The sequence below is a fragment of the Mus musculus genome, chromosome 6, assembly GCF_000001635.26.
Source record: "Mus musculus strain C57BL/6J chromosome 6, GRCm38.p6 C57BL/6J".
NCBI lineage: Eukaryota > Metazoa > Chordata > Mammalia > Rodentia > Muridae > Mus > Mus musculus.
Genome location: NC_000072.6, coordinates 104,615,923 through 104,643,522, shown reverse-complemented (window position 1 = coordinate 104,643,522; position 27,600 = coordinate 104,615,923). Strand labels below are relative to the sequence as shown.

General features: G+C 38.1%; 1 protein-coding gene across 9 annotated transcripts in view; it reads right to left on the bottom strand.

Annotated features, from left to right (window-relative positions):
• Cntn6 (contactin 6) overlaps nucleotides 1-27,600 on the bottom strand; it is a 370,745-nt gene that overhangs the window by 219,884 nt on the left and 123,261 nt on the right. For all 9 annotated transcript variants that reach the window (XR_003956233.1, XM_011241409.3, XM_006506384.3 and 6 more), the window contains one exon: nucleotides 500-626. Coding sequence is in view for 8 of the 9 variants with exons in the window: in XM_011241409.3 (XP_011239711.1) it covers nucleotides 500-626 (127 nt within the window). In the remaining variant the exon portion in view is untranslated. The remainder of the gene's footprint in view (nucleotides 1-499; nucleotides 627-27,600) is intronic.

The window sequence follows — 27,600 nt, the reverse complement described above, 5'->3', positions numbered from 1 at the left end:
GAAAGTTTTACTCTGATTGCTTGTTTATAGAAGGCTATTTTCATAGCCATTGTATTGAGGAAACTGAGGCACTACACTTAAACTAAAGTAGATGTGTATTGAATGCAGAAATAAGCTCAGAGTTTTCCAAGTTGTGAAACTAAATCTCTCTCCCCATTTCTGTCTTATATTCCTGTGTTTTCTTCAGTCTTTCTCATTTCTAAGTATATGTGACTTTGATTGCCACCAATGCCAAGAATAAATGTCAAGTTAAAAACAGACCTATATACTAGTGGCCTATATAGTAAATAATAATTAGATTACAGCATGAATGAATGTTTTGGAGTTCTGAAGATGTATATATGTTCATAAGAGTTGTGCAGATAAAATTAAATAGGGTGAAAATCTACCTTAAGGTCCATTCTGAATATGTAGGGTATATCTGTGAATTGTTATTTTTGTGTCTATTTTACAGTAGTCACAAGGAAGACAACAGTGGTACAGAGAAGTAGTGTTTTACCTGTAATGGGGAGAAGGGTATCCATTTGCAGTACAAGTCAGAATAATTTCAGATCTAGATAAATCCAAAGGAAAAATGACATCTTGTGGCTCCTGGATAAAAATAGGACGGCTGAAACGACCCTCACCTGGGGATGAAAAAGAAAATATTCATTGAGATACATGTTCTTGTCTGAGAGCACACTTGATTTAAATCTCAATTCTACACAGATTAGAAAATGTTATGTATTACCAAGCTTCAGCTTAGAGAATATTCTTCAAGAATTTTAAAAACACTTTCTTCTTTCCTGATGAGAAAGCTCAGCAGGTAAATGTGCAAACTGAACACTTTGAGTCCCAGAAGCCATGTGAATATTTAAATACAACAGAATCTTAACCAGGGAATAGAGTGAAGCAGCAGAAACAACAGATTGCCTTGCCAAGAGAAATACCAAGAACAAACTCCTGAAAGTTGTCCTCTGATCTTTGTCCCCCATATATAATATATAATATTATAAAATGTAGTATATTATTATTTACATGTAATATAAATAATAGCTAAATAAATATTATAGTTTATATTATTTGCATATAGCATGCATATTGTAAATAATATAATGTATAATGTTAAGGTATATAAATATAAATCATTACATATGTAATTGTTAAAATTAATATAATAAAATAATTTTAAAATTATTATTTTCTGAACTATGTAGTATAATTTTGTGAATGACACCCATTTCATCCCATATTTAGTAGTTTGTTTTTCTAATAAACAAAGAGTAATCCTTTACATAATTTCAACACAGTTAAGCAATCAACAAGGCTTACTCATCTAATCCTTTACTCTATTTAACCATTTTCCCAAATAAAACATTTTGAAATCCAAATTCATTCAATTGCTGTCTCTCTTTTTTCATGTAGTAACTATCAGTTAGCACAGTACAACTCATTTTGGCCCATACCTGCCCTGCTTTCCCTTACATCAATTCATTTGTTACTCCTCAAAGGATGCAACATGAAGCACCAGGCTGTTAGAGTCCCTCCTCACATATTTAATGTGGTTGGATATTTCCCTTGCTTAGACCAACATCAGTGTAATAGACAGAAATGCTGTGGGAAAGACTCAAGGGGAAAAGGCAGAAGAAGAAGTGATTTATATGGTGGTAAGGTGTGTTTGTCTTTATATGAGAATACACAGCATGAATGATAGATGATAAACTTGGTATTAGGACTTATTCATAGGATGTTAAATTCATATGTGTAGTGCCAGGGAATCAAAATCTTACCATGTAAGGCAAACGTCTCAATTTGGAAAGATACCACAGACAATGTATAAAAGCTTGCAACCTGGAATCAAAGCAACCTTAGCAGGTATGAGCAACACTCAAGACATCATTAGTTCTGATTTTTTGTGTTATTCCTAATCTTCTTATAAATTATGTCATGATATGCTAGTTACAAGCAAATGGAGAGTCAATGAGCTATATAGTCACCATAGCCACAACCACCATCATTATTATCGTCATTCTTATTATTTTTAGATGAGAAATTGAACTCTAGCTATTTGAATACATTGTTCAAATTTCTACCTACTTTAAGAGAAGGTGTGAAATTAAATCAGAATCTTCAAATTCTTTCCTCAGGATCCACTTACTGATTTCACTTCCATTTTACATCTAAAACATTCCCACCCAAGTAAAATAAATCACTTCCATGGTTGTTTTAAGCTTTAATTCCTGTATATTCATCTTTGACACGGCAGTAGAGACATACAAAAGCTTCAGTTTTAACAGTCAGCTACCAGTTCCACAATCTTGGATAAATTATCCAATAATGCCAGTCCTAGAAATTCCTCTCTGATAAATGCAATATAGGTATAATTGTTCAGGGTTGTTTCAAAGGCTAGTTTAAAAAGAAAGATTTTTTTTTCTCCTGAACCTGTGATATATCCAAAACATGAGAGAATACAAACTGCATCAAACATAAAGAATATATATATTTCAACAATATAGAAAACTTAATGACATCTATTTATATTCAGATAAAATTCAAATAAAGTATATTAATTATGTCCAAAGTATCCTAAAACTGGTGAATATTTACAGATAGTAAAATAAACAAATACAGGTGACTCAGGCACCCAGGAACTCTGCCTGACCAGTGGCACGAGTTCCTTCCAGTCTGGTCCAGTGCCCTGAGCAGACCTTGGTGAAAATTCTTCAGTCAGTCCCACAACACCTAGAGAAAGATCTACTCCAAGGCTGTTAACACACCCAGGATCATAGGATCAGAGGTGAGTAGGATGCAACATCCACACCAACACCAGAAGTAACTGGGACCAGCAGGACCCAGGCACCCAGAAAATCTGCCTGACCAGTAGCATGGGTTCCTTCAGGTCTGGTCAGGTGCCCTGAACAGACCTTAGGTGTGAACTTTGCAGCCAGTCCCAAAACACCCAGAGGAATCTCAACTCCCAGGCACTCTAACTTGCCCTGGATCATAGGATCAGTGGTGCCCTGAATCATAGGATCAGTGGTGCCCTGAGCAGACCTTAGACACTAATTCTGCAGCCAGTCCCACAACAACCAGAAGAAGCTCCACTCCCAGGCACTCTAACATGCCCAGGAATCTCAGAATCCCAGGATCCCAGGATTTTCGTCATACCAGGATCCCAAGGTCCCAAAGACAGATTGACTCCCAGGAGCTCTGACACACCCAGGATCTCAGGATTAAAGGATTCCAGAATCACAGGATCACAGAGAAAGCTGAACTCTGAGGAGTTCTGACACAACTAGGATCACAGGAAGGATAGGCTCCAGTCAGATATAGTTAGGGCAAGTAGCACTAGAGATAATCAGATACCAGGAGGCAAGCATAAGAACAGAAATCAAGGTTACTAGGTATCATCAGAACCAAATTCTCCCACCATAGCAAGTCCTGGATACACCATCACACTGGAAAAGCAAGATTCAGATAGAAAATCACTTCTCAATATGGTGATAGAGAACTTTAAGAAGGACTCTCTTAAAGAAATACAGAAGAACACAGGTAAACAGCTAGAAGCCCTTAAAGAGGAAACACAAAAATTCCTTAAAGAATCACAGGAAAACACAATCAAATATGCAAAGGAAATGAACAAAACCATCCAAGACCTAAAAATGGAAATAGAAACAATAAAGAAATCACAAAAGGAGAGAAGCTGGAGTTAGTAAACCTAGTAAAGAAATCAGGAGTCACAGATGCAAGCATCAGCAACAGAATACAAGAGATAGATATGCAGAAGATACCATAGGAAACATTGACACAACAGTCCAACAGAATGCAAAATAGCAAAAAGCTCTTAACCCAAAATATCCAGGCAATCCAGGACACAATGAGAAGATGAAACCTAAGGATAATAGGTATAGAAGAGAGCAAAGATTCCCAACTTAAAGAGCAAATAAATATCTTCAACAAAAATTATAGAATAAAACTTCCCTAACCTAAAGAAAGAGACACCCATGACTATACAAGAAGCCTACAGAACTCCAAATAGATTGAACCAGAAAAGAAATTCCTCCTTTCATATAATAATCAAAATATCAAATGCACTAAACAAGGAAAAAAATATTAAAGATAGTAAGGGAAGAATGTCAAATAACATATAAAGGCAGATCTATCAGAATTACACCAGACATCTCACCAGACACTATGAAAGCTAGAAGATCCTGCACAGATGTCATGCAGACCCTAAGAGAACACAAATGTCAGCCCAAACTACTATGCCCAGCAAAACTCTCAATTACCATAGATGAAGAAACCAAGACCTTGCTTGACAAAACCAAATTTACACAATATCCTTCCAGAAATCCACAAAGGATAATAGATGGAGACCACCAACACAAGGAAGGAAATTACACCCTAGAAATAGCAAGAAAGTAATCTCTCAACAAACCCAGAAGAAGATAGCCACACAAACATAATTCCAACTCTAACAACAAAATAACAGGAAGTAACAATCACTTTTCCTTAATATCTTTTAACATCAATGGACTCAACCCCCCCCCCCCAAAAAAAAAAAAGACGTAGAGTAACAGACTGGCTACATAAACAGTACACAGCATTTTGCTGCATACAGGAAATGTACCTCAGTGGCAAAGGCAGCTATTCCTTCAGAGTTAAAGGTTGGAAAACAATTTTCCAAGCAAATGGTCCCAAGAAAAAAGCTGGAGTAGCCATTCTAATATTGAATAAAATCGACTTTCAACCAGAAGTTATCAAAAAAGAAAAGGAAAGACACTTCATAGTGGTCAAAGGAAAAATCTACCAAGATGAACTCTCAATTCTGAACATCTATGCTCCAAATGCAAGGGCACCCACATTCATAAAAGAAACTTTACTAAAGCTAAAAGCACACATTGCACCCCACACAATAGTAGTAAGAGACTTCAACACCCCACTCTCATCAATGGACAGATCATGTAAACAGAAACTAAACAGAGACACAGTGAAACTCACAGAAGCTAAAAAACAAATGAATCTAACAGATATTTTTAAGGTTATGCATATTTATTCAAAATTTCCTTCACCAACAATGGTGAAATCAAGACCCCCAAATTACAAAACATGATGGCAGTTGATAGTTATTAAAAAAAAAAAAAAAAAAGATAAAGCAAAGGTCTCCATCTCCCATATCCGCGCAAGAACATTTCATCCTAAAGCAAAAGAATAGTCCTTCTTTTCAGCACCTCATGGTACCTTCTCCAAAACTGACTATATAATTGGTCACTAAACAGGCCTCAACATATACAAGAACACTGAAATAATCTCATGCACCCTATCAGATCACATGGACTAAGGCTGGTCTTAATACCAACAAAAACAACGGAAAGTTCACATGCACATGGAAGCTGAACAACACTCTCCTCAATGATAACTTGGTCAAGGAAGAAATAAAGAAAGTAAAGCCTTTTTAGAATTTAATGAAAATGAAGACACATCATACCAAAACTTATGGGACACAATGAAAGCAGTGGTAAGAGGAAAACTCATAGTCCCAAGTGCCTCCAAAAAGAAACTGAAGAGAGCTTACCCTAGCACCTTAACAGCACACCTGAAAGCTCTAGAACAAAAAGAAGTAAATACCCAGCACTTGGGAGGCAGAGGCAGGTGAATTTCTGAGTCTGAGGACAGCCTGGTCTACAGAGTGAGTTCCAGGACATCCAGGACTATACAGAGAAACTCTGTCTCGAAAACAACAACACCAACAACAAAAACCACCACCACCAACAACAAAACAAAACAAAAAACATAAAAGAAAAAGAAGTAAATACACCCAAGAGGAGTAGACCACAGGAAATAAACTCAGGGCTAAAATCAACCAAATAGAAACAAAAAGTTCTATACAAAGAATCAACAAAACCAGGAGCTGGTTCTTTGAGAAAAACAACAAGATAGATAAACCCTTAGCCAGACCAACCAGAGAGCACAGAGACAGTATCCAAATTAATAAAATCATAAATTAAAAAAATGTGGGCCTGGGTACCAGAGGTGTTTCACGGAGATCTCTGACCACGCCTGGTACAAGGTTCCGGTGAAGGGAAGCCAGTGCAGGCAGGGAGGTAATGTCTCTGTTGTGCCTTCCAGGTCACTTGATAACTCTGAGCTGCTCTGCACTTAGTTGGGTTGGGCTGGGCCAACCAGAAGCCCACTATCCAGTGAGGAGTGCGGTGGGACCTCCGCTGGTACTTCAGGAGAGCAGATCTCTTCCAAGTGTTAGAGCTCTTGTAACAAAAGTCTCAGATGACTGAGTAGTTCTCACACACCTTTAATTCCCTGGATAGGATTTATATACAGTTTTGGGGGTACTTCAGGGTTTGACAGCAGGTACCTCTCATTAGCTTTGACTGAGAGTTTGGGGGAAACCTTATTTGTATGTGGGAAGGCTTGGTGCTGCTGCCATGTGACTGATAGCCACACACCTTTCCTGAGGAGGCTGTGGGGTCAGACATGATCGAACACCTTCTGTCCTATGTAGGTTGAACTCAGCACCCATCAGGTCCCCGGGGTTCCAGACCTTTGCTCGACTGGAAACCAAGCTGTCTGTGCACAGCCCACTGCCCCACAAAAGGAGGCATATCAACAAAATATATCTTAAAATAGTTATTCTGTTTGTTGAATATTAACAGTTGAAAATAATAAAATCATGTTAAAGAAGAAGAAGAAGAAGAAGAAGAAGAAGAAGAAGAAGAAGAAGAAGAAGAAGAAGAAGAAGAAGAGGAGGAGGAGGAGGAGGAGGAGGAGGAGGAGGAGGAGGAGGAGGAGGAGGAGGAGGAGGAGGAGGAGGAGGAGGAGGAGGAGGACAAGGAGGAGGAGGAGGAGGAGGAGGAGGAGGAGGAGGAGGAGGAGGAGGAGGAGGAGGAGGAAGAAAATTTCCAGGCAACTTGAGAGATAGGTTCCATTTGTAAGTCTCCTTCACCTCTTCCCCAGAGTTAATACAGGTCCAGGGAATTGCACAGGGATAATTTGTGTGTGTGTGTGTGTGTGTGTGTGTGTGTGTGTGTGTGTGTGTGTAAATTCATATATGACTGTTTGCATGTGTTCAGTGCTTCTGTACATGTATGCATATGCATGTGGAAACAAGTGACTTACAGCAGATGTTTGCCTTGCTCAATCTCCACAGGATATCTCATTGAACCCAGAACTCATCAATCCTAGCTATCTTCCTGGCCAGCGTCCTCCAGGGATACCCTGTCCCTGATTCCCAAGCACTCAGATGTGGAGAGGCTGACTCTAGTCTTCTTATATATGTGATGGGTATTTGAAATGTGGTGCTGACCATTGAAGCACATGTGTTTTCTCCAGTGAGCCAATTCATCAGCTCTTGGTCTCATTTGTATAAAAGCATATTTCCCCTTTATCCTTAGCTGCCGACATAATAGTACAACATCTCAAATTCTGGGAAAGATGGTGGTAACTTTACCAAATGTTAACGATATGTGTCAGATCTGGAGAGAATTTTATCTGGAAGAAAAGGTTTTCACATTTTAGCTATTTTCTCACCGTATGAATGATCAAAATACACACAGGATGTTAAAGGAATAACTTATCATCACTGAAGAGGGGCATGAAAGGCTTTTAAGAGCCAGAGGTGGTAGATAGCTTCAAGAAAACAATGTTTCCTGGACATCACAGGGTATTGCATATATGAACACACAGCTGTTGTAGCTGTATGAAAAAGTCCTGTGCAGCCTTAAGCCAGACAAAATCTCAGCATGCAAATTGGAGGTGAGAATGGAATCCATTTCCGGGCTGAGATGCTTGTGGTAACTGGTAACTATCCACCTGGAGAAGTACAATTATTTTTCTTTAAAGGTATAGTCCCTGATTGATCTAACATTCTCAGCTATCTTTCGTCAGAGATCCAAAGGTTATAGAAAACATTAATTAGACTAGATAGGCTTTTATCAAAAATTGAAAACATAAGTGAGGGTGGGTGTGGAATAGGACTATATATGGAATGATTTGTAGGAGGGGAGAATTTCATCAAGAAATTTGATATATGAAATTCTCAAATAATTTAAAATACATAAAAGTAATAAATTCTTTTTAGTTTTAAAAGTAAGAGTGGATATTGTTAGAAGATATACTGAGATGGTAATCAAACTTTAGATAATAAGTACATAGAATAGCTTTTCTGTTCTTTTTGATAGAATTTTTTTCAACAACTCTTTTCTTGCTATCACTTCCTAACAAAGAATATTGTCCTATATAATGTCATAAATATTGGTATGTGAAGAGACTCACAAAAAATTTTGGCATACTTAAATTATATACTTCCACTGTGAAAAAATTCTGTTTCAACTTGAGGAACTCCAAATGCAGATCATATTTAACTTATCTTTTTTTTTTTCCTGAGGAAAAATATGTTTATGGGGCCAAGGCTAACTGGAAAAAGACTGTGAACTTCTGACCTGCCTACATATATTTCCCAGTGATTAGATCGCAGACATGAACAACCACCCCCAGTTTATGTGTTGCTTCTGGTAGAACCCAGGGTTTGCTACATCCTACCAGCAATCTGCCAACTGAGCTACATCCTCAATCTTGTAAGTCATTATATTTGAAGGAGTGACTGGCAGTGTAGAAATAACTATTATATACACCAAATGTCATGAAGAATCCCATGACCTACTTGGGAAAGTAGCCGTTTCAGTTTAGTAGATGAGGAACTTATGACTAAAGTCTCCAACTACTTAGCACATATACATGCATTTCAAACAAATATGCAGAAATGTGGAGAATGTAACTACAGGTCAACTAATGATCATCATGTAGGAAGAGACTGGGGATGGGTTTTCTGCCTTCACACTTCACAGTACTTCCTGGGGAATGAAATACAAAACCTGTTATCTCAGCAGGTAGATACAAGACCTGAGCCTCAGCTAGCTGTCCCTTCCTGGTGAACCTTAAGATTAGAAGATCACAGATGGAAAGACTGGCTATTAGAGAAGACCTCAAGCATGGCATCACAACCCCCTCCATCTGCATTTTGCATTCAGAGATCACAGACTTCCCATGAGATGATTCATTCACTTATAGTGATCTTTCCTATTTCCTTATGAGAAGACTCAAATCAGTTTTTGTTCTACTGTGATTTCTCATCTTTCCAAGCCTGCCATTCTGTGGTGTTGTCCTCAGCAATGCATAGGGACTCATCCTCTGGCCCCTATCAATTTTCAACACTTTAAAGTCACACCAAATGTTAAATTAAAGGTTGGATTTCAATCACCATTTTTAATCTGCCTGTCAGATTTTTTTTCATACTATAGAAAAGTAAATAAAACAAGCTTTTGTTTTCTGTCTTTCAAATAGAATGCTGGTTTTCTCTCTCTCTCTCTCTCTCTCTCTCTCTCTCTCTCTCTCTCTCTCTCTCTCTTTTTAAGCTGGGAATCTGTGATGATCAAGAATCAAATTCAGGAAATCAAAATAGCTTTCAAGTAAAATACTATTTCACTTGAAAATAGTTCAAGTTTTGCTTGAAGAGTGTTTCAGGATAAGAGAGGTAGATATTTTGAGCTTCTGTAACAATAAGTGATCAAATAATTGTGTCGAAGACACTGCATACTATAAAATCCCCTGCGATTATAATGGTACTCTAGGAACTGTTTTATTCACTACGATGGCAAGACCTTTACAATTGATGAGTTCCAGAAAGAAACATTTCAACAGAAAATTAAAATAAAATCTGCAATGTTGTTGTAAATGCACTAGGATTCTGCTTTAATGTTCTTCCTTTATTGAATATTATTAGCTCTTCTAAAATTAAAATTTTCTTTTGTAAAAAATGAGTCCTTATCTACACATCTTTGGGCATACTGTGCATAAACCTAGCAAGGTGAGCATATATCACATCAGTTTAATTTCTGGTGGCTAGAAAACAGAATAAGGAACAGGGTCCTGATAGCTCTTCAGAGTATGCCCATACTAGCCTAACTTCTTCCCACATAGGCACAACTCATTTATAATTTCATAACTTAACAATAGCACAGGTTGAAAACACTGGCCTTTGGGAGCCATTTCAGATTCTAACTTTTTCATAGTTCAAAAGTCACATCATGAAAACAAAAACGGTGTGTGTGGAATTTTAGTGCCTTGAGTAGCATTTATACTTCACCTTTGAGCTGGAAGTATCAAATGCAGGAAACATCTGATTTGAGTAAGGACACACGATAGCACTGTAGAAGATGAAATCTAATTGGGGAAGTGGGTCACTGATTATGTATCCTTGGAGAAGTAGTTTTTCACTTGCCTTTCTCTTACTATGTACTAGGATTCTGCATGCTGTTTCGTAAGCTGTTCTACCCCACCATCCCTACATGAAAAAATGACATTTTTAAAACGATGAACAATCCAGAACTGTCCCTGTCTAAAAGAACTTCTGGGACAAAAATGGAGAAAAGCATGAGGGAAAGGAAGTCCAGTGACAGGCCCAAATTAGCATCTATCTCAAGGTAAGGTTCAAAGGCCTGACACAATTACTGATGCTGTGGTGTTCTTATAGGCAGTAGCTAGCATGGCTGCCCTCTGAGAGGCCCAACAAATAACTGAAAGAGTAAGATACTTACACCCAAACAATGGACAGAATCCAGGGACCCCTGTGGTTGAATTAGGGAAAAGCTGGAAGAACCTGAGGGGGAGGGCAACCCCAAGACACACAGTACCTACTAACATATATCCTGAGATCTCTCATACAGGAAGCATACACCAGCTGATATGAGGCCCCCAAAACATATAGAGAGCAGAGGACTGCCTGGTCTGGCCTCTGTGAGAGAAGATGCACATAATCCTGGAGAGACTTGAGGCCCCAGCGAGTGGGGAGATCTGCTGGGGAGGAGTGAGGGAGGTTGGGACATCCTCTTAGAGACAGGGGTGGAAGAATAGGATAAGGAACAGTCAGAGGGCACACCATGAGGGGCAGGGGGATAATGACTGGACTGTAAAAAAATGAATTGAAGAAATATAAAATTTATTAATAATAAAAACATAAGTAAAATGAACATTTCCTCTCAACATTCTCTTTTTCAGACATGTCATCATTGCAATGCCTAAGATATGGGCACAGGTCTTGTCACTTGGACAATTGAAAACATTTCCTTCTTTTTAACTTTTGTTTTTCATACTTAGTCTCTTAATCACCTAAACTCCACTTTCATCTAAAGAACCCAACCTCTGATTAGTTCAACTACACCTTTTTCAAAATATGTTACATAAAGAATGATTCTTTTCTGGCTCCTCTCCCTCCTTGTGATTTTGTCCACCCCACCCCCATCCCCCAGAATCCATCATTTTTCTTTTTCTCTTAATACCTCTTAGTTTTCCAAGCAAGCTATCAAATTTTAAGATTAAAAAAATGTTTACAAAGGAAGGAAAACGGATTTCAGGAAATCAGACCCCTAAACTTGAACTTGTCAACTAAAGAAAGGATTGAGCCTTCAATCAAAATCCCAAGCTGTGCACTGATGTGTAGCTTGCAAAGGATTTTATGTATGGGGGACTCATCAGGATTATTATTTAGAAGGAAAACAGAATTTTCTCACATATATTCAAAAATAAATATGAGAAAATTATACTTATGATGGTACCAGTAGAGAGATATGTCTCACACCAAGTAAGTGAATTGAAAAAAAAAAACTACAGTTAAATCCCCAAGTAGTTAAACTCAAAAAGATGTTTAGTGAGTAACAAAATATTAGAGAATGAATTCGATTTGGGTATTTTTATAATATAAACAAATATACTTGTAGGTAGAGGAAAAAAACTAACATAGAAATGAAGATTTCTATTACTCACCTATCAATTTAGATATTCCATCTACACTTTGACACACTAACATAGTTCAGTAGTGGAGTCATGGGTAAGCAAATAATCTGAGGATCTATTTCCTTTTAATTTCAAGCCAAACAATAGTTATTCTATTATAGTGTTATGACAAATTAACTAGATGGAAGATATGCTTAGACATCAGTGTTCACTCTATGACGTACAAATGTAAACAGATCAAATCAGTGTCTCTTCAATGATGCTAACAGTGAAGATATTAAGGATAATAAGTATATAGCTACATGGCTGGTCATGCTTGACATTTTATTCGTGCAGTTGACATTTGAGGAGCCAAATAATAGTTGAGAATTTCCTTTAACATTAAAAAATAATTCATTTGATTCTTATGCACATTACTATAGCAGAATGAATCATAAAATGTGTGTGTTATAAAATTTGAGATCAACATTCCAGCTCACCAGACATGTATGGTTTGGTGAAGTAATGATTTGCAATTTGAGAATATTTAAATCTGCATAAAAGCCTATGGAGCACTAAAAAATAAGCAAAGACTAGAACAATTCATAATAAAGGTCTCCCTCTCCCTCCCTCTCTCTCTCTCTCTCTTTCTCTCTACCTACCTAGATAGATAGATAGATAGATAGATAGATAGATAGATAGATAGATAGATAGATAGATAGATAGATAGAAATTTCTACATTTTGATAATTCATTCTGAAAGGCCAGGAGGGAATAATAATATGCACTGTTCCTTGTTTTGTTATTGCTCTCTCAAAGCAATTAAACCCAGCAGAAGATAAGATAAAACCCAGAAGAATATTTAACTGATAGATATTAGTCATGACTATGCTGAATTTTCTTTGTAAACTTCCAGTATAAAATATTAATAAATTAACGGACTTTACTCATACTAAAGATCAAATTATGACAACTTCATCACAGAGCAGAGGCCAAGGCTAAAATTGAACTTGAATGTGAAAAACTATGACCTTTGATTCTTGCCCTGACAAGGACTCTGTGAGGTATATTTTAATAATCCTGCTGTAAAGATGTAGAAATTGGTGAGTAAAGCACCTAAGTAACTTGTGAGCAATCTGTGGGGCCCAATGTTGAACCTAAGCCATCTGTTCTGCAAACCCACACTCTAAATCATTGTGAGATACACCACAGGAAGAAATGCCAACAGGAGAATAATTAAATAACTACAATATTACAAGGTAAATATTATACCAAACGCATAAATATAATTTTAAGTGATTCCAAAGGAGAAAGCAATTAATTTGACCAAGAGTTTAGGGAAGAATGCCAAAAGAAGCAATATTTAAGCTGTGTATGTACAAGCATAGAATCATGAACACTCCTGAAAGGGAAAGTATATGGAATAGTTGCTGTGGAGAAGTATCGTTTGAGTAAAGGTTGTAAAGGGCATGTTCCTCAGTATGCATACATACATACATATATACATACATACATATGTAGGTATAAGTGTATACACACACACACACACACACACACACACACACACACACACACACACACACACACATAAATCCTGGAGAATGAGAAGTTAAAAGAACCCTGGGTACAAGGATTGTAACAGTCAGTATGGAATATCTTTGAAGGGCTGACTTTAAATGACATGACAGATATTTGTATCTGATTTGAAAACAGAAGGCACTGGAGTGTTCTTTTTATGCAGGATTATGACATGATCGGATCTATGATTCATTGCAGCAAAGATAAAGGAATAGAAATCACACATCAGAGAGATTATTTATCCAACATTTGAAAACACTGAGATAATTGGGCATTGCCAGTAGAAAAGAAGCAAACAAAAATGATGAGAGAGCTATTTTCAGGCATTTAGAGTGCCAACAAAATAGAAAAGCTGATTGGATGTGAGGGATGAGGAAAAGACAATATGAAGACGACTCTGAGCCAGGTATTATGTATGGATGCATCTAGGCATGTGTGCATGCTGGAGCCTTTCACTAAAGAGAAGAGGAAGGAAGAAATGGGGGCACTGAGGTTGAGAGAAAATAACAAAGTAGTAGTTCTATTCATTTTTCCTTTCAATTATTGAGCAAACATTTATTAGTAGACTTGAAATGTGCTGGAAATATAGCAGCCACCAGGCCTGCTAAAAATGCTGCTGCTATTGATCTTGTATTCTAATCGGAGGAGGTGCAAGATAAATCAACAAATAAATGCATGTTGTGTGAGCCTGCGGTAAGTACTTGAAAGAAAAGAGAGGGTTAGTGAGACAGAAAATCTGGGTTGGAGTGGATTGTGATTTTTATATTTTTAATGATGTAGGCTGCTTGCACTGATCTACTGGCATCAGAGAAGAGATTGAAAGTGAGTATATAATAGGATGTATGCAGAAACATTGTAGATAGAATAACAGCTTATGTCAAGACCCCAAAGCTCAAAGAAAAATATTGCTATAATTTAACTGTGACACAGAAGGGGGCTGGGAACAGAGAGGCTCTAGTAGAGATTAATAAACTTAAACCCAGAAATTTTTTGTGTTTTTGTTTTTGTGAAGACTGAGACAAATAAAAGTTGTGATTTCCTAGAAGTTATAGTGAGTCAAAGATAATACAAAGCCGTGGCTTCAGCCTCAGAAAACAGACATATCCAGGGGTAAGTATGCTCTCATTTGGGAAGATACTCACACTATACTAAGACAGGTTAGATGTATAAGTAGGAAATGTGTGTGTGTGTGTGTGTGTGTGTGTTGGAAGAAACACCTGTTCATGCACCACCATGACCAGCCTCTATATGTGGAGATCAAATTCGTGGTTATCACATAAGGACTCTATTGACCAAGCTATATCCCTAGCTACGTGTGTGTGTGTGTGTGTGTGTGTGTGTGTGTGTGTGTGTGTGTGTGTGTGCTTAACGTTGTTTGTGATTCCTGTTAAAACTCTAAAACACAGCAAAATTGGCACTCTACATATCAGCCTGGAATTCATGGGAGAATTACAGGTTGAGGACACATGTATCATGATAAGTGTCTACAAGAAAATGATCGAACTAATGGGAATGGGTGAGTAGGGGAGTGGGCAGGGGTGTGGGGGACTTTTGGGATAGCATTGGAAATGTAATTGAGGAAAATACATAATAAAAAAAAGCACAGAAACAGTTAAAAATTATAATGGCCATGTGAACCACTAAAGGTATTAAGAAATAACATCCAGTAACAAATTGAGTGGTCTTGATCTAGTGATAGACAGAATCTATGGCTAATGAAGGGTTTCCAGTAGTAGGGACAGGCTAATTGCTTCATAGACATACTAGGTAAATGAAGTGAAAGAGAACTAAAGTATGGTATTTAGCAATGCAGAAGTTGTTACTGTGAAAGTAGGAAAAGCAAAAGACTGCTATATTGGTCTGGGAAGGAGCTTTATATGGAGAAAGCATTTAAAAATCATTTGGAAATAGTAAGTAAAGGAAATTAATCAACATGGATCTCTATATCCTAATGAAAGAAATAAAGTTAATATTGGAGAAATAGGTAGGTCCTGAGTCCCCCTATTGAGATGAAGATCTATAGCATCTTTCCATGCTCTGAGTGTCAGACTTAATACAGACATAATAGTGAATGAATGAATGAATGAATGAATGAAGATAAGAGTCAGCCTGGTGAACTGGATGCACCTTAATTTGCAATGGTGAGGTCACAGAGAGTTATGAGGGTCATAAAGAATAGCAAGAAGCAAGGCAGAGTAACTAGTCACATAAAGACAACATGCTTTTACATGCAAACAATATGGTGCCACATAACTGAAAACATGGTATCACACCCAGGAGCTATACACTGTTATAATCAGAGAACACGCTGTGACATACTGCACATAATATTGAAATTTTGTCAAATTATCTTCTATTCTTTTTTTCTTACTCTTCTGAAAGTGGGTGAGAGAGAAAAGGGGAGAAGTATAAGAGATTTGACAGAAACAATCCAATAAATGACTATCAGGAAAATGAGAAAATATTTAGACCAGTGAAAGGCAATAGGACATTCCAGAAAAATGTGCAAAAGATTACAACCTAGACATAAAAAGATTTCAGAGTGTCCTTGTCGAGTGTACTGTTTTGATTAATTCTGCTTTCCAATGTCTTCTCCTTCACCAGAATGTGATGAGAAGAAAACTATTAAGAATAAAAATGATTCTTAGCCATCAAAAAACATATAAATTATGCCCAGTGAAAAGCTGGTGATTTTTTAACCATTTTCCCTTGTGGATAAACTAGGCTTTTGGTTTATTTTTTTTGTTACAGCTTCCTTGAAGTATAATTCATATGTCATGAGATTCAGCCATGATAAACCTGCCTCTGTTTATAAATGCATTCTAACATTCTTTATGGGCTGTACATAGGAGCTTCTTTGTCCTTACTTACCTTGGTACAAATTACAACATTTAACGGATTCCCTCCTCAATTAATACATGTTGAACCCATTCATTCTCTTCATTGACATTTAAGATTCACAATACGGGTGCCTTAGAACATATCTTTAGAACAAGTGAAGTTTGCATTGCCTGGGGATATATTGTAGATCACAGAGTGCTTGGCTACAAGCAGCCAGATGGCTAAGGAAGTGTTGGGTGTCACTGTTTTCTAAAGTTAGTGGAAACATGGATAGGAGGAATAATATAATAGAACCCAGGATGCTTCAGTATCTATGACACTAAAAAGCAAGAGAGATAAAGACAAAAAAAAAACAAAAACAAAAATAAAACAAAGGAAGACATGAAAGAAGATATTTTGTGTAGGCTGTCACTGGACTCAGTTCCCTCGTGGTTTTAACAAACCACCTCAGACTTCATGGCAATTGTGATTGTCAACTTCCATTGTCATCTTCACTGACGTTGGAGTCATCAAGCAAAGATACTTTTGGGGATAGCTATAAGGATGCTTCCAGGATTGAGAAGGGAAGGCTCACTGCTGAACGGATGTGGTGCTCTCTCAAGGGCTGGGTTCAGAAGTGAATAAAAAGGTGAGCTGAGTGCAAGCATTTACTGCACTACTTCCTGATGATGAACACAATGGCAACACTGGCCTCATGCTCCTGTCGCCATGGCTTCCCCATCATGAGGGCCTGGCCCTTCAAATTGTGAATCAACATTAGTCTATCTGTCTGTCTGTCTATCTATCTATCTATCTATCTATCTATCTATCTATCTATCTATCTATCTATCTAGGTGTGTGTGTGTGTGTGTGTGTGTGTGTGTGAGAGAGAGAGAGAGAGAGAGAGAGAGAGAGAGACTTTTATTCTTCCTTACCTTGCAAATATAATATGTATTTGGTATATTTGGGATATGGAGACTTTAGTGATTTTTCTGACTTTTTCATCCACCATAATCATGATAAAGGAAGGGTAGATGTAATTAATAGTAAGAGTTGTTGAACATGTTAAGAACAAAAATGGTTAAATGTTGAAAGATGAAAATAAAAACCCAGGAACAACAATAAAACAGAGGTTTGTTATCAAGAGTTCTCTCCTTTGTTCTTTGGAAGAAATTGCCAGATCGATGTTACAATGCATTGAGACAAACAGGCTAGGCTTAAACTAAGGAAAATGGGAAAATAGTGTAGAAAAATCATACCGTAAAAAAACAGAGATGAGTGAAAAGCACAGCAGGACCTGGATACGTTGTTTGTATGTGTGTGTTTCAGTTCTGATTACTTTTATTTTTAGAGTGAAAGAGACAAGCCTATCTGTAGGCTGACACCAGTGGGGTAGCTGAGCAGGAGACTCGCATTTCATCTTTTGAACTTCTGGGTCTTTGACCCTATTACTTGCCCAATTTTAGAGCATTTCAACATTAACCTTTGAAAAAGAGCAGCAGGCTGTCAAGTATACTAAGCACCGAAAAGCACTTTCCTAAAATGTCCCAGACTAAAGATGCTACAACACCCCACAAAACCCATTATTACCATGCCCCAAAAGTTGCTCTCAGAGATCAGGGTATGACTCTGTGAAATGTCACTGACTCCAATGCATATGCCAACAAAAAGTAGAAAAGAGAACATTTAGAAAAACATGAATAAATAACTGAGAAAATATTAAATAAACTACAAAGACCAACTGCAGATATGTACCACAGATGGGCAACATTTGAAGACAGTAGACATGTAATTTTGTAATGTGGCCCTCAGCTAAGAATGCCGCTTAATTTACTGTGTTTCTCAGGGCTTATGACTGGAATGAGTATCTTAACAAAGTCAGTGATTTGAGGTGATATGTCACCCAAGTGGCATCCTATCACAAGCTACGGCCGCATCTCATTCCCAGGGATGTCACCTACACTTCCTGCCTTCTCGGCTGCATTCTCTCTCATGCCACAAATGTCCTTATTTTTAATGCCCTCTGTGCCAGGCAAAAATGTCACCAGATTTGTCAGAAAGGATTTGTCCTTTGTGAAACTAGCCTGATTAAGTTTTATCAGCTTATATCTTTCTAGGTGTTTGGTGACCTCATCCCTTAGTACTGTCTCAGGGATCTTGCCTACAGCCAAAGGCAGATCTGCTCATTTATAATTTCCTGTTTCTTTCTGAGTTCTTTTCTCACAGACCACTGGTGTGAGGGATATTTTGTGGTTGCTGTTGAGTTTTTATCTCTAAGTATAAAATGTTTCTGCTATTGCCATCCTCCTTTGGATTGAAATGTTATGTATTTAGGAATACCTCAATTTTTCCTAATTCATCATAGAGATATTTTGTTTTTACACATGATAATTGGTGGTTGATAACAAAAACATATATTACTTATGCTCTTAAAGATTGTCATCCTATTTGGAAATGGGCTGCTTACTGACATAACAGAGCATGAATTCTCTCTACATCCTTTTTGCTACATACATCACTTTAAACTTCATAAACACCATAATTATGCCAGACTGAATTCGAATATGAAATAAGAAAATGAAGTAGCATCCTCTGATTCATTATGCTATATTGTTTTCTCCCCAGTATAAACATTAGATGATGGGAATAGTTTACAGAGACCGGGTTTAATTTTTTTTTTCAGACTCATAATCAACAAAAGATCTTTATATTTCTCTGATGAGCAGGAATAGAGTACCCTGTGTGGGAGAGGACCTTGGAATTTCTGTTTATTCTTCAAGGTTCCAACAGCTCTGATTTGCTGCTGTTATCGCTGTTGTTTCTGCTTCCTTCCTTCCTTCCTTCCTTCCTTCCTTCCTTCCTTCCTTTCTTTCTTTCTTTCTTTCTTTCTTTCTTTCTTTCTTTCTTTCTTTCTTTCTTTCCAGTTAGTATTTGAACATAAACATTAACTCCAAAATGTTTTATTGACTTTTTCAGGATTTTAAATGGGTAAGGATGAGCCAGGTTTTCCCTTCTCCTTTTTAACCAACATTTCTTTCTATTCCACATCTATTTCTTTGAATGTTCTTTATCAGAGAGAAAAATAACACAAGTGTATGCAGCAGTACTCACTAGCGTGAACATGTTCCATTCAAACAAATAACACATTTTAAGATTAAGTCTCATTTCTAGTTATTATAGAAATGATAAATGTTCAATATGGTTTATTTACAAACTTCAGAATTCTAACTCAAAACTATTCAACTTTGTCCACTAAAAATAACTATCAGGAAATCAATACCTTTTAATTTGGGGATTTTTTTCCCAAAAATTATGTGTAACTAATTCCCAATGGTACTGGGCATTGAACCTACACTATTATAGATACTATGCATATCTCAAGTCCTAATCTTTATTCTTGGCCTCTTTAAAGCTCCCACTGAATGTGTTTTCCCAACAACAATATAAAGTAAACATATTCTCTCTTATTAATTGACCTTGTGAGACTTAACTTTCATAAAATAATCTGTTTTTAAAATATGAAGCATAATTCTTCATGTGTGTAATATGTCTGCATGTTTATGGCTTTCTTCAGTAATATAAGCAAAAAAAATCATGTTTCTTACACATTGAGAATCAATTCTCTGCATGAATTTATAGAGTTGAATTGCTAGGTATAGAAGAATTCACATATGGATGGTTTGACAATTGGTATTATTTTCTATCTCAAGCAATGGAAGGAGGTAGCAGCATATTTAGTCCTGCAAATGACCCACTCTGAGATTTGAAAGTTCATAGTCACAGGACATTTTTGACAGAATGTTCAGTACTGGGTCTACTGTTACTTGATTCACATCTTTCCAGGAGTCTATGATGTAAACATTGTTTTGTTTTGTTTTTTTTTTTCCACTTAACAAGGAGTACAAACAAGTTAGAAAACCCTGGTTTTAACATTCCAAAGATAGAAGAGTTCACAGTGAATGGACTCTGCAATGTAAGGAAAATAAATGAAAATGCCATAAGGGAGTGAATGCACATACAAATCCTTTTACTCCAGCATGCCTAAGGCAGAGGAAGGAAGGGGACAAGTTTGAAGCCAATGTGGGATAGTTGTAAGGCCTTGTTTCAAAATTAACATAGTGAATTTTACTTAAGAAAACACTGAACAAGACATTGGTTTATGGTGCTAACCAAAATGATTTTAACCAAGTACCTACAAAGGCACAGCAGCTAATATGTGGTGATCACTGCAGAAGACGAGACTCAGTAACCTTCCACCATGGATGGAGGAGGGCCTCCTGAGCCCCACTTCTCCTATAGGAACTACTAATTAATACTCAGAGGTTTCAGTGGAAGAAGGAGTCACATTCCTCAGTGGTCTACCTATTGATGCATTGCCCTTACTGAGGTAAGTAACTCCAAGTTCTGTGGCAGACTCTGTCTCAATACCATAAAATGGAGAATAAAAGAGGAAGATAATCTACATCAACCTCTGGACTCTACTTGCACATACAGATGCTAACAATACACACACACACACACACACACACATACACACACACACACACACACACACACACACTCTCTCACATAAGCAGACACAGTACAAGGCTTCCATAAAACCACATGCTGAGAGGAGAGGGGAGAGATCTATCCTAGGACCATAAGGTCTGGAAAGTACATGAATATCTACCCCGCACCCCTAGCTCCTGACACAGTAAATTCAATATAACCAAAATTACAAATTCAAAGTTTGCTAATCAAGGTATTTTAGTACACATTTGTGACCTCGGCAACTGAGAAGTGTATACAGAAGAGGGTTTTAAGTTTGATGATAGCTGGGGCAAACAGTAAAAAATTGCCAAAAGAAATAAACATTAAGTACCTTCTCCTCTTCTGCCAAACTGAGTATTCTTTTTGTTAGAGAGTCTGATTATTTCATGTCAGGCCAAACAAAAGAATAATTTCATCTCAAAATCCTTATGCAATCACTTTGACAAGACCCTCTTCCTAAGTAAGGTCTTCTTCTTTTTTAACTTATATTCCAGCTGTTGCCCACCATTCTAGTTCAACCTCCCAGAGTTTCTCAGTTCATCCCTCCTCTCATATGTCTCAGAAAAAAAAAATGCTTCCTTTTTACCAGGCCTCCCCACTTCCTGGGGCCTCAAGTCATTCCAGGATTAGACTCTTCTTTTCCCACTGAGGCCAGACCAGGCAGTCTTCTGCTACATATGTATCAGAACAAACTCCTATATGCTACCTGCTTGCTGGTTCAGTGTCTGGGAGCTCCCAAGGGTTCCAGATAGTTGAGACTGCTGGTTTTCCTATGGGGTTATCTTCCTCTCCAGCTTCTTCCATCCTTTTCCTAGTTCAGTCACAGAGGTTCCCAACTTCAGTACAATGGTTAGGAGTAAGAATGCGGTTGGGCCTCATAGAGGATAGCCATGCTAGGCTCCTGTCTGTAAGCATACCATAGCAACAGTCTGGCTTAGGTGCCTCACAATGAGATGGATCCCAAGTTGGGAAGATCACTGGATAGCCTTTCCCTCAGTCTCTTCTCAATTTTTTTGTCCCTGCAGTTCTTTTTGACAGGAAAAATTCTGGATCAGAAATTTTGATTGTGGGTTGGTAACCTCATCCCTCCTCTTGTACCCTGTCTATCTATTGCAGGTGGGTTCTTCAAGTTCACACTCACCACTGTCTGGCACTTCAGCTAAAGTAACTCCCATTGGGTACTGAGAGTCTCTCACCTCCCAGGTCTCTGGTATTTTCTAGAGGATACCAGAACCTGCCACCACCTGAGGTTGCATATTTCCATTCCTTCTTCTGGCCTTCTGGGTTTCTCTCCTGCCCCTATACCTGATCCTGTTTCCCCCTTCCCCTTCCCCTTCCCATTCTCCTTCCTCTTCCCCTTCCCCTCCCCATCCTCTTCCCCTTCCCACCCAGACCCCTCTCTCCCTCTGCCTCCTGTTATTAGTTTCTGCCCCCTTCTAAGTGGGATTGAATCATCCTCAATTGAGCCTTTCTGCTTGCTAAACTTCCTAAGTTCTAAGAGTTTTATCCTATGTATTCTGTAATTTTGGCTAATATTCACTTTTACTGAGTACATATTATGCACATACTTTTATGTCTGGTTTACCACACTCAGGATGATACTTTCTAGTTCCTTCCATTTGCCTGCAAAACTCATGATGTCCTCATTCTTAATAGCTGAAGAGTATTCTATTGTGTAAATGAACCAACCACATTTTCTGTATCTATTCTTCGTTTGAGGAATATTTGGGTAGTTTCCAGCTTCTGTCTATCACAAATAAGGTCCTATGACTATACTTAAGCATTCGTCCCTGTGTTATGGTTGGGCATCGTTTGGGTATATGCCTAACTATACATAAATGACCCAAAAAAATTTACCAGAGAACTTCTACAGCTGATAAACACCTTCAGCAAAGTGACTGGATATAAAATTAATAGCTGAGAAAATATAGTGAAAAAGCACCATTCATAGTAGTCACAAAAAGTAAAAACTATTTTGGCATAACTCTAACCAAAGAAGTAAAAGTTCTGCATGATAAGAACTTCAAGTATCTCAAGAAAGAAATAAAAGAAGACCTCAGAAGATGGAAATATCTCCCATGGTCATGGATTGGTAGGATTAACACAGTAAATACGGCCATTGAACTAAAAGCAATCTATAGTTTCAATTCAACCCCCATCAAAACCCCAATAATTATTCACAGACATGGAATGAGCAATTCTCAATTGCATATGAAAAAACAAACAAACAAACAACAACAAAAGTAGGATAGAGAAAACAATTCTTGACAATAAAATAACTTCTGGGGGAATTACCATCCCTGACTTCAAGCTGTACTACAGAACAAATGTGATAAAGACCACATGGTATTGGTACAGAGACACTTGATCAATGGATGTGGGACAGTGGACAATGCCAGAAAACTCAGTAAGGTTGAGTGGGTACCACTTGAGATGGTAGGCATCTCCCTGCTCCCTACTAGATTCCTGGCCTGGAACACTTAACCATGGTCCCCTAGTAACCCAGAACAGAGTTCTCCATGCTAATGATTATCTAGAGACCCGGAATGTTTGGTCAACAAACTTCTGTTCTCAGACATTCCTCCCTGCAAAAGATATTTAATCTCTGGTCCACCCTGAGAAGTTGGTATGTACCCATTTGCTACAATGAACAATCAATAAACAGTTTGGAGCCAATGAATGTCACTTTTAACAAGAACCACTGTGGGAAGCTTGGAGAAAACCTTTACCTACAAAGCCATACTACCTTAATCTCCTGCAGAAGCCCCTCTGCGCTCCCAGAGAACCTCTGCTAAAGACTTTCAGTGATGAGTAAGCTGAGTTCCCCATTCCCCCACCCCACAGGCTCATCTTCAACCTCAGCCCACAGCTGCTAACTTCATTCCCAACTACCCATGACTCAGTGGCACATGTATGTCAAGGGGTTTTAGAGCATTGCCGGAAACCTTTCTTCCTGATTCCTATGTTGGTTTTCCAGCTAAAACTGGATGCTTTAGAGGTTAGGAACCCCACCTTCAGCCTCCCACATCCTAGGTTGTGTTCTCCCACTCCCTGAGCAGTGTCTCTGCATTTTGATTCAGCAATCAACAGTGGTGAGATATTTCCCACACCCCAATTTAGGGGTAGAATGCATACCAACCAATGAAATAGAATTGAAGACTCAGAAATAAACCCACACACTATGGAAACTTGATCTTTGACAAAGAAGGCAAAAACATACAATGAGGGGGAAAGCATCTTCAATAAATGTTGTTGGACCAACTGGCAGTCTTTATGTAGAAAAATAAAAATAGATCTTTATTTATTACCTTCACGTTGCATGAAGATCAAGCCAAAGAGGACCAAGGACCTTAACAAAAAAACAGATACACTGAATGGAATATAGAAGAGAAAGTGGAAAAGAGCCTTGAGCACATTGGCATAGTGGTAATTTCCTAAACAGAACTACAATGGCTCAGGCTCTAAGATCAACAATTCGAAAATGAGACCTCATGAAATTGAAAAGCTTTGATAAGGAAAAAGACACAGTCAATAGAGAATGAGAAAAAAAATTCACTAACCCCACGTCCAATAGAGGGCTAATATCCCAAATATACAAAGAACTCAAGAAGCTAATCTCAGGTGCTTCTCAGCCATTCCATATTCCTCAGGTGAGAATTCTTTGTTTAGCTCTGAGCCCAATTTTTAATGGGGTTATTTGATTTTCTGGAGTCCACCTTCTTGAGTTATTTATATATATTGGATATTAGTCTCCTATCTGATTTAGGATAGGTAAAGATCCTTTCCCAATCTGTTGGTGGCCTTTTTGTCTTATTGACAGTGTCTTTTGCCTTACAGAAGCTCTGCAATTTTATGAGGTTCCATTTGTCCATTCTTGATCTTACAGCACAAGCCATTGCTGTTCTCTTCAGGAATTTTTCCCCTGTGCCCATATCTTCGAGGCTTTTCCATACTTTCTCCTCCATAAGTTTCAGTGTCTCTGGTTTTATGTGGAGTTCCTTAATCCACTTAGATTTGATCTTAGAACAAGGAGATAGGAATGGATCAATTCGCATTCTTCTACATGATAATCACCAGTTGTGCCAGCACCATTGTTGAAAATGCTGTCTTTTTCCACTGGATGATCTTTGCTCCCTTGCCAAAGATCAAGTGACCATAGGTGTGTGGGTTCATTTCTGGGTCTTCAATTCTATTCCATTGGTCTACTTGTCTGTTGCTATACCAGTACCATGAAGATTTTATCACAATTGCTCTGTAATTCAGCTTTAGGTCAGGCATGGTGATTACAACAGAGGTTGCATCAGGGAAATGCAAATCAAAACAACCCTGAGATTCCACCTCACACCAGTCAGAATGGCTAAAATCAAAAATTCAGTTGACAGCAGATGCTGGGGAGGATGTGGAGAAAGAGGAACACTCCTCCATTGTTGGTGGGATTGCAAGCTTGTACAACCACTCTGGAAATCAGTCTGGCAGTTCCTCAGAAGATTGGACATAGTACTACTAGAGGATCCTGAAAAACCTCTCCTGGGCATATATCCAGAAGGTGTCCCAACTGGTAAGAAGGACACATGCTCCACTATGTTCATAGCAGCCTTATTTATAATAGCCAGAAGCTGGAAAGAACCCAGATGCCCCTCAACAGAGGAATGGATACAGAAAATGTGGTACATTTACACAATGGAGTACTACTCAGCTATTAAAAAGGATGAATTTATAAAATTCCTAGGCAAATGGATGGACCTGGAGGGCATCATCCTGAATGAGGTATCCCAATCACAAAAGAGCTCACATGATATGTACTCACTGATTTGTGGATATTAGCCCAGAAACTTAGAATACCCAAGATATAAGATACAATTTGGAAGACACATGAAACTCAAGAAGAACGAAGACCAAAGTGTGGATACTTTGCTTCTTAGAATTTGGAACAAAACACCCATGGAAGGAGTTACAGAGACAAAGTTTGCAGCTGAGACGAAAGGATGGACCATCTAGGGACTGCTATACCTGGGGATCCATCCCATAATCAGCCTCCAAATGCTGACACCATTGCATACACTAGCAAGATTTTGCTGAAAGGACTCTGATATAGCTGTCTCTTGTGAGACTATGCCGGGACCTAGCAAACACGGAAGTTGATGCTCACAGTCAGCTCTTGGATGGATCACAGGGCCCCAGTGGAGGAGCTAGAGAAAGTACCCAAGGAGCTGGGGGGATCTGCAACCCTATAGGTTTAACAACAATATGAGCTAACCAGTAACCCCCAGAGCTTGTGTCTCTATCTGCATATGTATCTAAGATGGCCTAGTTGGCCATCAATGGAAAAAAGGCCCATTGGTCATGCAAACTTTATATGCCTCAGTACAGGGAATGCCAGGGCGAAGAAGTGGGAGTGGGTGGATGGGGGAGTGGGTGGGGGACTTTTGGGATAACATTGGAAATGTAAATGAAATAAATACCTAATTAAAAAAAGAAGCTAATCTCCCCAAACTGAAATAATCCAATTTAAAAATGGGGTACAGAACTAAACAGATAATTCATGACAGAGGAATCTCTAATGGTTAAGTGGCACTTAAAGTCCAGTGTCATGATGGAAATGTAAATCAAACCTTGAGACTCAACCTTCTACCAATCAGAATAGCTAACACTAACAACTCAAGTGACATTACATGCTGGTGAAGATGTGGAGAAAGAGGAAAACAACCTCCATTGCTGGTGGGTTTGCAAACTGGGACAACCACTTGGACAAAGCAATGTGGATGTTCCTCAGAAACTGGAAATAGATCTACCTGAAGTAAATTCCTTTTGATAGCTTCCAGGTGGACATGCATGGTAGAGAAGATGTCACTCTGGCTGTGACTCAGTGTGTTTTTAAATCTCTTCTGTGGGAGTTATGGAATATGGGGCAGCTGAGAAAGCTAATGGAAGGATATAAGCCTGTCCCTTTGTTCTAATCTTTAGAATGTTCCTTTATTTCTCTGCCTGCCCCCTTCCCCCAGCAAAATATGAATTGTCCCTCAGTGGTGAAAACAATACATCACCTTTTTTCACATTTCTCAGAATGCCTGTCCTATGCTTCTATGCTTATTGCTGATTTGCTTTGTGTTTTGGTAGCACTTCAAAAATAATTTTTAAAAGCAAGTTATTATTTGTAAAATTCAAAGGCAATATTAGTGAAGAGAAGCCTTTGAGGAATAAAGTTCATTACTTTCCAGCTTCCCATCACCTCTGGGTATGTTGGCCTACACATTATGCATCTAAACATACCTAAACACATGCTTTGAGAAGCCAGATGCAAATGACCTACCATCTTTCCCCTTGAATTTAGCCTGACTCCAGCACTCCCAATAGAAGCTAGATAATTCGGTGTGAATTATCAGAAAAGTGTATTGTTTCTTAGAATGATCTGGAAAAGGGTGGTTCATATAATCTCCATACATTGAATGACCCTGGAATACCAAATGCAATGTTATTGTACAGAATTTCTATAATACTGTTCTCATTAATAGTATTTTCACCTTGTAGCAAGAAGCCTGAGTTTCTGCAACACATCTCCTTTGTTCATGGACACACAGCTGCTGAAATAAGAAATCTCTATCTTCATCAGAATACGGACTTTATCTCCACCCAGTTTCTATTTCACCAGCTTGTTGTGCATTTGCCTTATATAAGTAATTGCTTCAGATGTTACTATTTGCTTCTTTATGTATTTTTACTATATTAGCTCCATAGGTTTCATTAAATGTGTATAACTGACTTGGGGATAAAAATGTTCACTTATTACTTCTCACTACAATTTGATTTCGACAACTGGAACAATGAAACTCCTAGCAAATCACAAAGGCTGATTGATTAGTGCATTTTTAGGGCTGGGCTGGGAAAAGCTGGCGCTTCTGCTCCTAG